This window comes from Phoca vitulina, unplaced genomic scaffold, assembly GCF_004348235.1.
Source record: "Phoca vitulina isolate PV1807 unplaced genomic scaffold, GSC_HSeal_1.0 scaffold41, whole genome shotgun sequence".
NCBI lineage: Eukaryota > Metazoa > Chordata > Mammalia > Carnivora > Phocidae > Phoca > Phoca vitulina.
Window position 1 is genome coordinate 1548623 of NW_022589744.1, and position 13531 is coordinate 1562153.

At 47.2% G+C, this 13531-nt stretch overlaps 1 protein-coding gene across 7 annotated transcripts in view; it reads left to right on the plus strand.

Moving 5' to 3' along the window:
- Positions 1-9726, plus strand: part of TLK2 (tousled like kinase 2) — a 121081-nt gene extending 111355 nt beyond the window's left edge. For 5 of the 7 annotated variants that reach the window (XM_032429934.1, XM_032429935.1, XM_032429937.1 and 2 more), the window contains 3 exons: positions 1470-1581; positions 3568-3675; positions 5889-9724. In XM_032429934.1, coding sequence (XP_032285825.1) covers positions 1470-1581; positions 3568-3675; positions 5889-6062 — 394 coding nt within the window. In that variant the 3' untranslated portion in view covers positions 6063-9724. Of the gene's footprint in view, positions 1-1469; positions 1582-3567; positions 3676-5888 lie in introns of all 7 variants that reach the window. The other 2 variants (XM_032429931.1, XM_032429932.1) reach the window with 1 other exon arrangement.
- The last annotated feature ends 3805 nt before the right edge of the window (positions 9727-13531 follow it).

A 13531-nucleotide genomic window follows, 5' to 3' on the forward strand; every position in this document is an offset into this window, starting at 1 on the left:
TACTCTGAATATTTGGGTAAATTATTACTCAGCATTTGGATAAGTTCAACAATTTCTGTCCTTCCCTAACACCTCCACAAAAGAGTTGTAAATACTAAATGATCATTTTGGAATCAAGTTTCTATTTTTATTTATCCAACATCATATTTAAATTATGTATGTTGAAGAATCAAGAACTATGAAAAGTCGGGTTCAGGGAGGTTTTAGTCGCATTTGGGAGAGCTGTTCTTTTTATTCTTTTTCCTTTATTTTTATTTCTTTGCTTTTTTTTCCCTCTTCATAAGTTCAGTGTGTGTTTTGGCTAACAGTTTTCATTGTGAAACAATAATGTAGGTCAGTGGTCTTAATCATCCCAAAATGTCTGTTAAAAATAATAAATAAGAAACAACATGAGACTAAACTTCTTTAAAAAAAGAAAAAAGCCCATCATCAAATATTTTCTTCCTCTCAACTCTGTGGCCCCCTTCAAGTTGTAAGTTTAGATTTTTATACCAGAAGCACAGCAGGGTCTAAAATAATTTTTTCACAGAATTGATTTTACCAGCATGAAATCTGTAGAAATCAATCTGTTATCTTCAGAATGCTGCCTTCCAGCTGCGCCATGGCTAAGACCCCAGGCAATGAGTGGAAGCATATTTGTTGGGTTTCCTAAATGCAAAGAGGCCCTTACCTTCCACACTATACAATTTGGTGTGGTTGGCTGCCCAGCTAGTCTTTTTCAGAGGCCAGGGGTGGGTGGGGAGGGAAGGAATTCAGATGAGGATTGAGTTGTGCTAACTACTAGTTTGTTTGGCTTTTTCTCCCCTATTTGTTAGACTTCCAGTAAGCCCCTGATCGTCCTTCGAGTGGGAAATGTAAAATACCTTTGATAATTTGGACTGTAATATCACCATTTATTATAGGTTGTAGGTACTCCCAGTCTAGAGTTTGCAAAGAGGCTACTTTAAGAAGGCAGACAGCCAGTCCTCTCAGAGATTTATACGGGGTCCTGAATTCATTCGGACTTTGAAGATAGTTATTTTAGAGAGTCATCTTTTTTAGCCAACATGAAAGCAAACCCACACCACTTCGAATTCTATTTGGATGTTTGTTGCTGCAGCTCATAAAAGTTGGAATGCGCTTCTTTTGTGTTGTCCTTCCGTTTTGGAACTTGTTGAATGACACTTATATTAGGGCACAACCCTGGGAAAGGATGCTGGGGTGGGTGAAGCAGGGACTAGGGGGAATATTTGCCCCTCTCAGTGAATTGAGAAGTGTATTTTAAGGCTTTTAGGACATGACTGCCTCCTTAAGTTAGAGTATCTTCTTGCTGACTTTACCCAGCTAGGCCCAGTTGCTTTTTTGGCAAAATTTCAGTTAAAATTCAGATAGTTTTTATTTCCCATAAGGTCTCCTACTTTGCCTTTTTGTACATGTCCTAGATTTATACAGTCATTTTTCTAAGAATTTTTATTTTCCTTTTGTCCCAGGTATTTACCACCAGAGTGTTTTGTGGTTGGGAAAGAGCCACCAAAGATCTCAAATAAAGTTGACGTCTGGTCAGTGGGTGTGATCTTCTACCAGTGTCTTTATGGAAGGAAGGTAAGGAAGAAGGTCAGATGTGGTGGCTTGACGTCTGTCTTGGGCTGCATGTACACACTGGCATGGTGTCGATTATTCTCTTGGAATTAATCATTTGGTTATACAGAATGGAATCCTGAAAGTTGTGGTTTGAAGAAAATACAGACAATAATAAAAGCTTTATGCATAAGCAGAACTTTTCAACCCTAGAGTACTTAATGAATTCCACTGGGCTATTGAAAACATGCGTTTTTGCTGTTTTCAATTAGATCCAGGGTATGTTTTGTTTCTGATAATATATACAAGGAATTATATGAAATAGTTTATTTAAAGTATACAGTCATTCCAGGAGCCATTCTTTAAGGTCCCAAGAACTGAAACTTGAAATATCTACAGGGCTCTTTATTCCCAGCCATCCCATTAGTTAAAGCTATTATTAATAAAAGCAAGCTTTCTATTTTCTGTACTAGGGAGGTGTAGTGTTAGAAAGTATTCACTGTCTGTTACCTCTGGATCAAGGTGATAGATCATTTGGACACATAATAACCTAGGTAGTAAACTATACCTAATGAATTTTCACGTTTGTGTTTTCCTTATGAGCCTACTACCTTATAAATAAACATACATACTGGGATCCGGTGTGTGTATACGCAAATTCTTGCTGTCAGTGTGTTATAAATAATTGAAGTTTGTCGGTGGTCCCGACAGTGTAGGTTGTGGGTATAAGCCATTTGGGAGTTCTGCAACTCCCTCGGACTCTTAATATTTTTATTACAGTCCCCAGACCAAGCTCTTCGTTCAGATTTCATCTTCCTCTTTAACTTCTCCTTGGTCTTTGTTTCTTTATCTTACCTCTCTAATATGGGGAAACGATTCAGAAGCAGCCATAGGGGTTAATTATTATTATTTTTAAGTAATCCCTACACTCAGTATGGGGCTCGAACGCACAACCCTGAGATCTAGTTGCGTGCTCTACTGACTGAGCCAGGGAGGCGCCCCCGGAGGAGTTAATTATTACTTATTCTCTGATAATGTGGAAGTGCTGCTGATAATGTTGGTAGGGGTTATGTACAAGCACTGTAGAGATGACACTAGGCTTGAACTTGTATTTTAAGACTTTATTAGAAAATTGGGGTTCCCGGGTGGCACAGTCGGTTAAGCATCTGATTCTTGATTTTGGCTCAGGTCATGATCTCAGCGTCGTGAGATGGATCCCCCCCATCAGGCTCTTCGCTCAGCGAGGAATCTGCTGAAGATTCCCCACCCCCCACCCCCACACGCTCATAAAATCTTTGGGGGGCAAAAGAAAAGAAAACGGCACATTGGGGTACAGATGAAGCCATTAAATAGCCCCAGACCCCCCCTTTGTACTTACTCCTTCTCTTTTACTTCCTTTTCCATCTCTCTTTACCTGTGTCTTGGGTCTGCCAGTGGCATGCATATGTATTACTTAAGCCTACGGGTATCACTCAGGGGAGAAGAGGTTGCTGGTTCCTTCTGGAATGTTCTTTTTCTTGGCTGTAAGCAAAGCTGAACAGAGGTGTCGTGATATGACAGATGCTGCTTCCCGTCCCAGTTCTGCCTTAACCTTGATGTTGTCCTGTGAGCATGTTATTAAGTTCTGAGCCTTTCTACCCCTCACCTATAAAAAGAGAGAGTTAGAGGAGACCATCTCCAAAGTTCTTTTTTTTTTTTTTTTTAAAGATTTTATTTATTTATTTGAGAAAGAGAGAATGAGAGACAGAGCACGAGAGGGAAGAGGGTCAGAGGGAGAAGCAGACCCCCCGCTGAGCAGGGAGCCTGATGTGGGACTCGATCCCGGGAATCCAGGATCATGACCTGAGCCGAAGGCAGTCGCTTAACCAACTGAGCCACCCAGGCGCCCCTCCAAAGTTCTTTCTAGCAGTTCTCACTGAGGCATGCTTTCTTTCCCTTCCCTATGGTTTTGAATTGTGTTCTCTTTAATTTTAACCAGAGGCCCACCTTTGTTTTGTTTTTGTATGATAGCCTTTTGGCCACAACCAGTCCCAGCAAGACATTCTACAAGAAAATACTATTCTTAAAGCTACTGAAGTGCAGTTCCCGCCAAAGCCAGTAGTAACACCAGAAGCAAAGGTAAGTTGTGACCCACTGGCCAGCAGGAAATGACTGTATTATTTCTCTGGGTAATAGTGGATGGATTATCAGTATAGTATAAAAGTCAGGAGTCATTCAAAACCTCCTCATTCTGAATCCTGTTCTCCCCTCTCCTCCTACAATAACTGCTTCGGGTGCCTGGTGAGAACTAGGCCCCGTCTAGGTGGCAGAGAGGAAACAATGGCAAGTGTGTAGCAATGAACTACAGATGGGGTCCCTGCCTGTTAGGAGTTTCTGTTCCAGCAGGTGAGACAAACAATAACTAGCAACAGATCCATCTCAGATGGTAAAAAATAAATGCAAGTAAGAAGATGGAGGGGCCGGAACTCCTTTTATGATGGCCTGGTCAGGGACGGCCTCAGTGGTGAAGCGACCAGTGAGCAATCTTGAGTGATGTGAAGGTGGGAGCCATGTGTAGATTTGGAAGAATAGTCCAAGCAGAGAAGTGCATGCAGCTGAGATGTAAGTGCAAGCTTAGCAGATCCACAGAGCAGAGAGCGGAGGGGAGGGTGGTCAGTGGGAGAGGCAGCAGGACAGATGGGAAACACTCGAAGGTTTTACTCAGGGCAGCTGTGTGATCTGATCCCTGTTTCAAAAGCCTGCCCTGGCGGCTGTGTGGAGAGAAAATTCAAGGTGGAATTATTTGACCAGTAACTATGCTGTCCAACTCGAGGTAACCCATTTAACTCCCGTGTCATATCTCAGTAAGAAACGTTCGTTTTTAAAGGCCAAGGATTATTAAGTTTATTTTTGTGAGTTTGTTTTTATCTTCCAAATACTTTAATCAGGCAGCTACCTATAGATGTGTTTGATTTTGGAAAACCAGGATTGTTGCTGTACTTTTGGTTTTTATTAATTAAACATGGAAAAAGAAAATCATTACATCTTGTTTTAGGTGTTTTGTGGGTTTTTTTTTTTTTTAACAGACTTTGTTAGACTATATTTTTATTTTATTTTTTTAAAGATTGGTTTTTTTTTTTAAGATTTTATTTATTTATTTGACAGACAAGAGACACAGCGAGAGAGGGAACACAAGTGAGGGAGAGGGAGAAGCAGGTTTCCCGCTGAGCAGGGAGCCCAATGTGAGGCTCGATCCCAGGACCCCAGGATCATGACCTGAGCCAAAGGCAGATGCTTATCGACTGAGCCACCCAGGCGCCCCTGGGCTATATTTTTTAGAGCAGTTTTAGACTCACAGCAACATTTAACAGAAAGTAGAGAGTTTCCATGTATTCCCCGTTCCTGCACATGCACAGTCTCCTGCACCAGAGTGGGACATTTGTTATAATCGATGGACCTACATTGCGACATTATCATCACCCAAATGTAAAGTATGGCCTGAGGGTGATAATGACATTTTAGATTTTTAAAAATCAATTTATTTATTTAAATAATTACATTACAAGACTCTGATTAATAGGTCTGGTTAAAAAATAGGAAAAGATAGATCATCTATTTAAGGGCCTTTGTGATAAGAATTGTAGAAACAGCCTGTGTAGCCCTTCATACCTAGCACAAAGGAAACTTCCATGGTGGTAGTACATTAGGATTCTGAATGAAACCCAACTCAACAGTATGATTCTATGTCTGCAGTACTCTTGGGGAGACACGTCCTGTTCAGGTTTTCCTTTACTACTTAGCAGTGTGCCTGATCATTGCAAGGAAGAATGAGATACATGGGAAGCATTACCAATCTGTGACACACTGTAGTGTTAGTAAGTGTGGGTCTCCTCACCCTGCCTATGGTGGTGGCCTGTCATTGCAGTTTTCACTTCCTCAGGAAGTAGAAAGTTCATGTGAGGCCATGGTTTGTACACGCAGGACCGTGAAGATAGACGTGCCCGGGTAAACCGGCCAAGGCAGAGAGAGAGTGGTTTTTGTGTTGGTCTTTGTGCTCTGGGGGCAGAGGTATTTAGAGGTCGGGTCATGCCCCATTCCCCCTCAGGAATGGCTTGGCCGCCTCCTTCGGGGAAGTAGTCCGTGGCCAGAGAGAGGTGCGGCTGCCCACGCGTCTCCTTGCCTGGTCCTTTCTGGGTGTGCTCGGGGATTTCTGGGAAGGGCCCTGAGCCCCTTCTCTGTAGAAGACATTTGCTCCGGGGCTGGGCCTTGGCAGCCACTACAGAGCCTCAGGGTTCCCTCTGGGGGCACCAGGATGATCTGCCTCAGGCTTCTTCAAGAACCTTTCCTTTCAGGCATTTATTCGACGATGCTTAGCCTACCGAAAGGAGGACCGCATCGATGTCCAGCAGCTGGCCTGTGACCCCTACTTGCTGCCTCACATCCGAAAGTCAGTCTCCACGAGTAGCCCTGCTGGAGCTGCTATTGCATCGACCTCGGGGGCATCCAATAACAGTTCTTCGAATTGAGACCCACTCCTAGGCCGCGAACTGTTCAGCACACACAAAGTGGACAAATGGCATTCAGCAGCGGGTTTGGGACATAGCGAATCCGAATGGATCTCATGAAACCTGTACCAGGTGCTTTTATTTTCTTGCTTTTTTCCCATCCATAGAGCATGACAGCATCGATTCTCATTGAGGAGAAACCTTGGGCAGCTCTGGCCAGGCCTCGTAGGAAAAGGCCCCGCCCGAGGTTCCGGCGTCAACGGCCACTGCGTGTGGCTGCTCTGAGTGAGGAAAAAATTAAAAAGAAAAACTGGTTCCATGTACTGTGAACTTGAAAACATGCAGACTCAGGGGGGGTCCCTGATGCAGTGCTTCAGATGAAGAATGTGGACTTGAAAATACAGACTGGGCTAGTCCAGTGTCTATATTTAAACTTGTTCTTTTCTTTTAATAAAGTTTAGGTAACATCTCCTGAAAAGCTTGTAGCACAAAGGCTCAGCTGGGGATGGTGTTTGACTTCGGAGGAAAAAAGTTGCTATTGCCCGTTAAAGGCACTAGAGTTAGTGTTTTATCCCTAAATAATTTCAATTTTTGAAAACATGCAGCTTCCCTCCCCCCATTTTTTATTTTTGAAAGAATACATTTGGTCATAAAGTGAAACCCGTATTAGCAAGTACGTGGCAATGTTCATTCCAGTCAGATGCAGCTTTCTCCTCCGTCTGGTCTCCTGTTTGCAATCGCTTCCCTCATCTCAGCAGGGAAGGTGTCAAGTGGGAGGACTGAGGTGTGTGGGGCTTTGCCGTCGGACAAAGAACGAGGTTAGAAGCCCGCAGCTTGGAGTCTCTAGGTTTTCAACTCTTTCTTCACAATTTGAACACTTGACGGTTGTCCCTTTTAATTTATTTGAAGTGCTATTTTTTTAAATAAAGGTTCATCTGTCCATGCAGTCCTCTTGGATTCTCTGAATGTAGTAACGATCAAAAACTGTTCCAGAGGTAGGCAGAAAATAGGCCGGGGAGCCAAATGCTCTAGGGATCGGAAGGTCCTCCCCGTGGTCTCTGTGTGCTTGCTAAATGGTGTATCTTTCTTGTTAACCGCGATATTAAAACTTGATCAGCTCATAAGCTTTCCTCTGTTAGATCTTCTGGCAGGAAACAACCTCCAGCCCTCTACATTTTGTGGGTGTGTGCTGGTGTGTGTGTCTGTGTGTGCATGTGCACACACGCTTTGTCTAACTCACTTCAATAGATTGATCAAGTGGAGTTAAAAAAAAATCCCAGGGAGATAGGCATTTCGAATATGAACATTCTTTCGGAACTCTTTTTTTTCCCCCTTACATTTGGTTGTTTCTGAGATGTGTGATCAACTGAAGACGGAGCTGAAATGGGAGATGCGTGGCCCCACCATGCCCTTGAAGCAGCAGAGAGCACTCGACAGTAGAGAGGGGAGGAGGCCAGAGCCTGAGCATGTGGTAGCCAGCTTGGAATGTTACTGACATATGTGGCAAGAGGGCTGAGCCAGAAATATTTAAAGATGCAGCATCCAGGCATGTGAGTCCCCTGGGCAGGGGGAGGGAAGTCAGGAAGGCTAGAGAGCTCTCACAGAACTCAGAGTCTTTCTTTCACGCGTGAAACATGTCACCAGGGACACTTCTGCTGGCACCTGTGTTGGTTTTGTGCCCCCGCCCTGCCCTACTCCCCTCGGTACCAGGTGCTCTTAGGGGAAGATGTAGTTGGATCCCAGTTGGAGAGCTGATGGTGGGGAGGTACCGTCTTGCGGAACTCTGAATGGAAGGAAGTCAGCCTGGGAGCCGTCGGTGCGCCCAGCTTTCCAAGTTGTTACAGATAAATTTTTTCTTCCAGATTTCCATTTTATCGCAAGTGTTTATACACGCGTTAACACGTGACATACGTGTGTATGTATGTGTATGGTACCTTTTCTAACCATGACTTTCAGGCTAGGAAGCAGAGAGTCCCTATGGGTCTCAAAGGTTGAGCGCCCTGGAAGGATGGTGTGTGGCATGCGTGAAGAGATGGATGAGTCGAGACTGACTCGGAGTATTAAGTTCTATTCCTTGTTTTCTCTCTTCATTCAGTGATCTTGCAAGACCTTTCTTTTTTTTTTCCCCCAACTTTTCTTTTTTTAAGGTTGAAAGAATGCTGCATCTTTAAGCCTTCCCTCTAACTTCCTGCCTCCTCCCCCTGGGCTTGTAAGTGGAGCTGCAGAACTTTATTTGTTGATCTACCTTCTCTGCCCTCCTGAAGAAGGGATGCCCTCTCTCCTCGCTTCCCTTGGGTCTAGGACCTGGTTGGAGCTGACTGGACTTGCTTTAGTCTGGGCAGGGCCTCCTTCCACTACATGGACTAGCCCCAGAGAATATACAGAATGCTGACTTTTTCTAGATTTTTAAATAGCCAATGAAATCACTAAGTGGGGTTCTTCCATGACATATTTTGTTAATATGGGTTTCACTTTTTCCAAGGATAATCCCTTATTGCCACAATTGATTTACTTTAAACAATGACAAAAAATGTGTATTAATTTGTAATTGAACCCAGCCAGACTGTTTTCAACTTTCCCAACTTGGGGTGGGGGGCGGGGAGGATATTAAAATAAGTTTTAAGAAGTGAATCTCCCAGCCTCTTGATTTTACTGTAGTTCTTCAGCTTCAGATAGGGCTCTGAGCATCTAGGGGGCAAGTAGGTAGGGAAATCCTGCCGCTGACTGAGTCCCAGCGGACACTGCAGGCATGTCGGCAATGTGCCGATTCATACAACACCTTTTGTACCTCCGATGTGCTGATAACTAATGCTTGGTGCGAAGACAGCAGTGAGCAGGATAGGGAAGGCCCAGCCGTCGGCTCACAGTCCAGGGGTGAAGGCTCTGGGCCCCAGGAAGGGAAGGGAAGGAATTGGGCTCTGACTTCTCCATCCGAAGATGGGCAGCTTTACATGGAGACTTGCTCTTGAGAGCCCGTGTGCACCCCATTTCTGTGGCTGACCCGGGCACCCCTGAGCACTGCCTTACGAGGGTTTGATGCCCGCCTTCCTCTAGCGCTGTGAGGACAGGTTTTCCTTCAGCTGAGAAGATGAGCAGACAAGGAGCACCTGTGTTTCTTAATTTAGAAAATAATTCTCTTTAAAAGTAGTCATCTCTTAGAATCCTAGAGCTAGAAGTAAGCATCGGGTCCAGCTCCTCGCTTCTGAGAAGGTGAAGTTTACAACTAGCTTGACCCACCTTGGTGAGTTCTGCTTTCTGAGAATCTCTGCCCCTCCCCCCTCCCACTTACTCATCATTCTACTTGCCCAAGCTAGCTCTGTCTGTAATTAAAATCAGCCCCAGGGTAAGTGGGGGAGAGACATGGTACACACACTAGTTGAGGTATGGGGAGTCTCTACTTCCTAAAATTAACTGTTCTGGTGTCATTTCTTAAGGCAGAATCACCTGGAGGTTAAGAGCCTGGGCTTTAGAAGTAGTCTGGTTCAGATCCTACCTCTGCAAGTTTCAGGGATAGCTCCTTGCATGGTTGTAAGGAGTGGAAATAGTAGGTACAGTAAAGTGCCTCGCACACGAGAGGGGAGACAAAAAGTGCTTTACCGAAAGATCACAAGATCCAGTAAGTAGGACGGCTGGGCCTGGGCCTCCCCCGCCCCCCGCCCCGTGTGCTGGTGGCGATTCAGAGCACTTCTACTTGCCAGGTGGTCAGGAGATCCTTTGGCCTGGGGGAAGTGATGCAAACCTCTCAGGAGCTTTCCCCTTTGATTTGAGATTCCCTATCAACCTTTGTCCTATGAGGTCAGCGGTCTCCTCTTACCCGGATCCACGACTGCTTCTGGCTGAATCTGGGAGGAGCATCTTATAGGCCAGTGTAGCTCCCAGGCCTGGGGCATCAGCATCACCTGGAACCTGTTCCCCTCCCCCAGTCCGTCTCCCAGGTGGCTTGAGCCCTGAGCAACACAAGTCAGCTGCAGCAATAAGGGTAGGGCAGTTGGAGGGGGTGGCCAGCCGTAGGGCCTTGTCTAAAACTTAGCGAGCTGAAAACAGAGAGGAGTCGGTTTTATTTTCTGTGTTAGAGATAAAAATCTATCTTAAGCTCTGGCCTGTCCTAGGACCAGTGTCATGCGTAGGTTCCTGTATGGGGAGCCTCAGGAGTGCCCGTACAACATATCCCTTATACTGGTGCCTTGGGACCTAACAATACATTCAGTAGTCATTCACTCCTTTGGGCAAAGCTTCTCACCCTTGGCCTTCTTTAAAATACATTATCAACCCACCGGTACCTTATTGTGAATTGACTTAGCACATTTTTTTTTTACCTGAAGGGTCCAGGGCTGCTGGAGAGAGCTGCGACCTGGGTCGGACCTGGGTGGGCTTGAGAATACAGCCAGGCACTCTGAGTCAGGGGTGAGGGGAGCCTGGGACTGAGCTCTTCGGAAGGGGTGAGGGTGGAGAGAGCGGGTGGATTGCAAGGAGAAGAGGGTTAAGGAGGGAGTGGTGAGGAACTCTGGCTGCTGTGGAGCTCTGCGGGTGGGTTGGGGGAACCTGCCAGAGGCTGGGACCTGGTAGGGGTAGGGAATACAAGAGCCCTATTGTGCTGGGGTTGCTCAGCAGGGGCCCGAGACAGGCTGGAGTCAGCAAAGGGGTGTGTGTGTGTGTGTCATTGGGCAGGAGACCCCCATGGTGTGAAGGGGTCAGAACGGCTGACTGGTCTAGAGGGAAGTGCTTAGCTAGAGAACTGGGGTAACCCCAGCCCTCAGTAGCTTCTGGACACCTACAGTTGGGGGGCACAGGGCACAGTGTCAGAGTGAAGGGAAGGGCTCTAGCACTGGTGCTTTATAGGGAAGTTGCGGCCGTGTTGCTTCACAGCCTCGGGGTAGACAAGGTAGGAGTATCTCACTGATTCTGCAGATGAGGAGACTGAGTCCCAGAGAGATTTGGTAACTGGTAGTAGGTGGAGCAGGGTTGAATGGGGAGGGACTATAAGCTTGAAAATTTTGTGGAGTCTCTTGAGTGCAGTCCTTGGGCAGCCTGCTGTGGTTGAGGCTGCGCCTTGGTTCCCAGTTGGAAGCTACCTTGCAGTAGTCTAGGGCTCCGCTCTCCCAGACTCCCTCACGGCCAGCCTTAGAAGTCTAGAGACCCAGCGGGAGACCCAGCTGGCCTGGGCCGCAGCCCTGCTTCTGCAGTCCCGGGCCAGGACTGAACTTAGGTAGGGAAGTGGGGTCATGGCTTCACAGAACAGTCATTCCTCAGCTCCCTGCACAGTCTGATCATGCCATCTTCTTTACAGATGAGGAAATGAAAATCCTGCCCTACCCCAGCCGTGGCCATCTCTGTCTTCCTGTCCCACAGTGTCCTAATGGGCAGGCAGGAATGGCCCCCTCTGCCTTGACCGCCTCAAGTTGCTATAAGGCTTGGAGAGTTGGGAGACGTGAAGGTGTTTCTGGCAACTGAAAAAAAGTAAAAGGCAGAGGGTGTTGCTAGATGCTGCCTCCATGTCACAGGTTCCCCAGTAAGGGCCTTGGCCTATTCTAGAAGGAACCTATTCCAGAGCCAGGCCTGAGCCCTTCAGCCCTTCCCAGCAGCCACTGGGAAACATGGGAAGGAAGGTCTTTCCCTACAAATTAATTTCAGGAGCCATTGGTTCTTGACATCTACAGACTCTTTCAGAGCCCTGCTCACAACGTTAACACTAACCGTGCTCCTCATCTCCACGTTAACTAGACAGAACTGTATCCAGAACAAGGTAACAGGAGAGCCGCAAGTGCGGACTGTGTTTGAGGTCGTAACTCTGAACATGCTGCGTGGTTAGTGGTTAGGCTGGGTGCTCACACTCTGAGCTACGATCGGTTCTGTAAGCTTCATGCACCTACTCAAAACACACTGAGAGCCTTCTGTTTAGAATATGCTGGGCTAGGTGCTGTGGCAGGTAAAGAGGTACATCAGACTCGGCTCCTGCTTTAAGGAAGGTTATAATTGAGAAGCTAAATGTAATAAATGAAAGCTGGGAGCTGGTAAATTCTGTAAGAGCAAGATGGGGTCTCTGAGGAGTTGGGAAATGAAGCTGAGATGGGCTTTGGAAGCTGGCAGAATTAAAGAGAATGAGAAGGGGTGGGGGTTTGCCACACAGGGTCCTTCACACTTCCTGGGCTCTCCCATAGAGCATGTTTGCCCCTCCAGCACCTCTCCCCCCACCCCCATGCTCTCTCACACCTCCAGGCCTTTGCAGATACTGTTCACTTGCCTCGGCTGTCTGACCCTCTTTGAAAACTCAGCTCAGGTGTCCCCTGCAGCCTGCCTGTCTCTGGACTGTCACCTCACTTTGTACACGTCTCCCTTATCTCCTGCCTCGTCGCGTGTGTGTGCTCAGTTGGCATCATGAGAACCGGCCCCTCAGTGAGCCTAGGGCCTGTTGAAAGAACAAGTAGTTTGGTCTGTTGAAGCATGGGGCCCAGGAGGGGAAGGCGTAGGGCTGCACTGGTGGTGGTGAGGGACCTCAGATGTGAGACCCTAGGAAGAAGTTGGGGCTGGTCCGGGAGTGAGCAGATCAGAGCTGGGCAGGGGCAGCCGGGGAGCCTATGTAGCCAGCCAGGCACCCCAAATATTTTTGTTTAATTTGTTTGATGGCAACCCACAGTAAGAAACCCTTAACATCTCAACCCAGTACATATTTCACAGAATAGAAGTTAGCTCATGTGCAGTATACTCTGATATTTTCTGTTTAATTTCATTTTTAAAATGCTGGTCACCACCCATTGGAGCCCTAGTCCCCTTATTGCTATGTCACTTGGGGCTCTGGAAGTTCAGGCTATCCTCTTGGAGCTGGGGTGGGATGGTGGGTCGGCTGGATGCAGCCGCCTGGCTTCTTTTCTGGTCAGCGGCTCTCTTCCACCAGGGCCTCGGGTGGAAAGGATGGATTGGGGAGGTTCCGCGTCTGCAAAGCCACCTCCCACCTGTTCTGCTTCCAGGCCAGAATCAGCGAAAGCCACAGAAGGCTGTTGGCTGGGACTGGGCCCCGTCTTGCTTTTGGAGGGTCCAGTCTGACACTAGAGAAAACCTCTGCCTGTCCTTCCTGAGTTGGGGAGAGGGAGTTAGGGACCAGGAAACAGCATCAGATGACATCTTGAAGAGGGAGATGCAGAAGCCAGAGCTCTGGACCAGGGTAGGCCTCACTGGCTCAGCCCCACCCTCAGTGCAAGGCTAGGCTCAGAGGAACTGCACCTTCAGGTTGGGAGAGGCCCCTGAGAGCAGACAGCAAGATGTGGCATCCTTCTCCCCCTGGCTCTGGCACCAGCCGGGTAAGGCAGCAGAGGCTTCTGGGAACTAGATCCCATCCAATTGCAGCTGGTTCTTCAGTGCCGGCCCCACTTCCTTGTGGTCCCTCAGTCTCACCTCTGCTCCTCTCTGGACCCCCTTGGCCAGCTTGCTCCTGACCTGCTAAAGCCTCCCAAGTCGAGACCGGAGCCAGCGAGGATCCTAGAGACATTGGATTT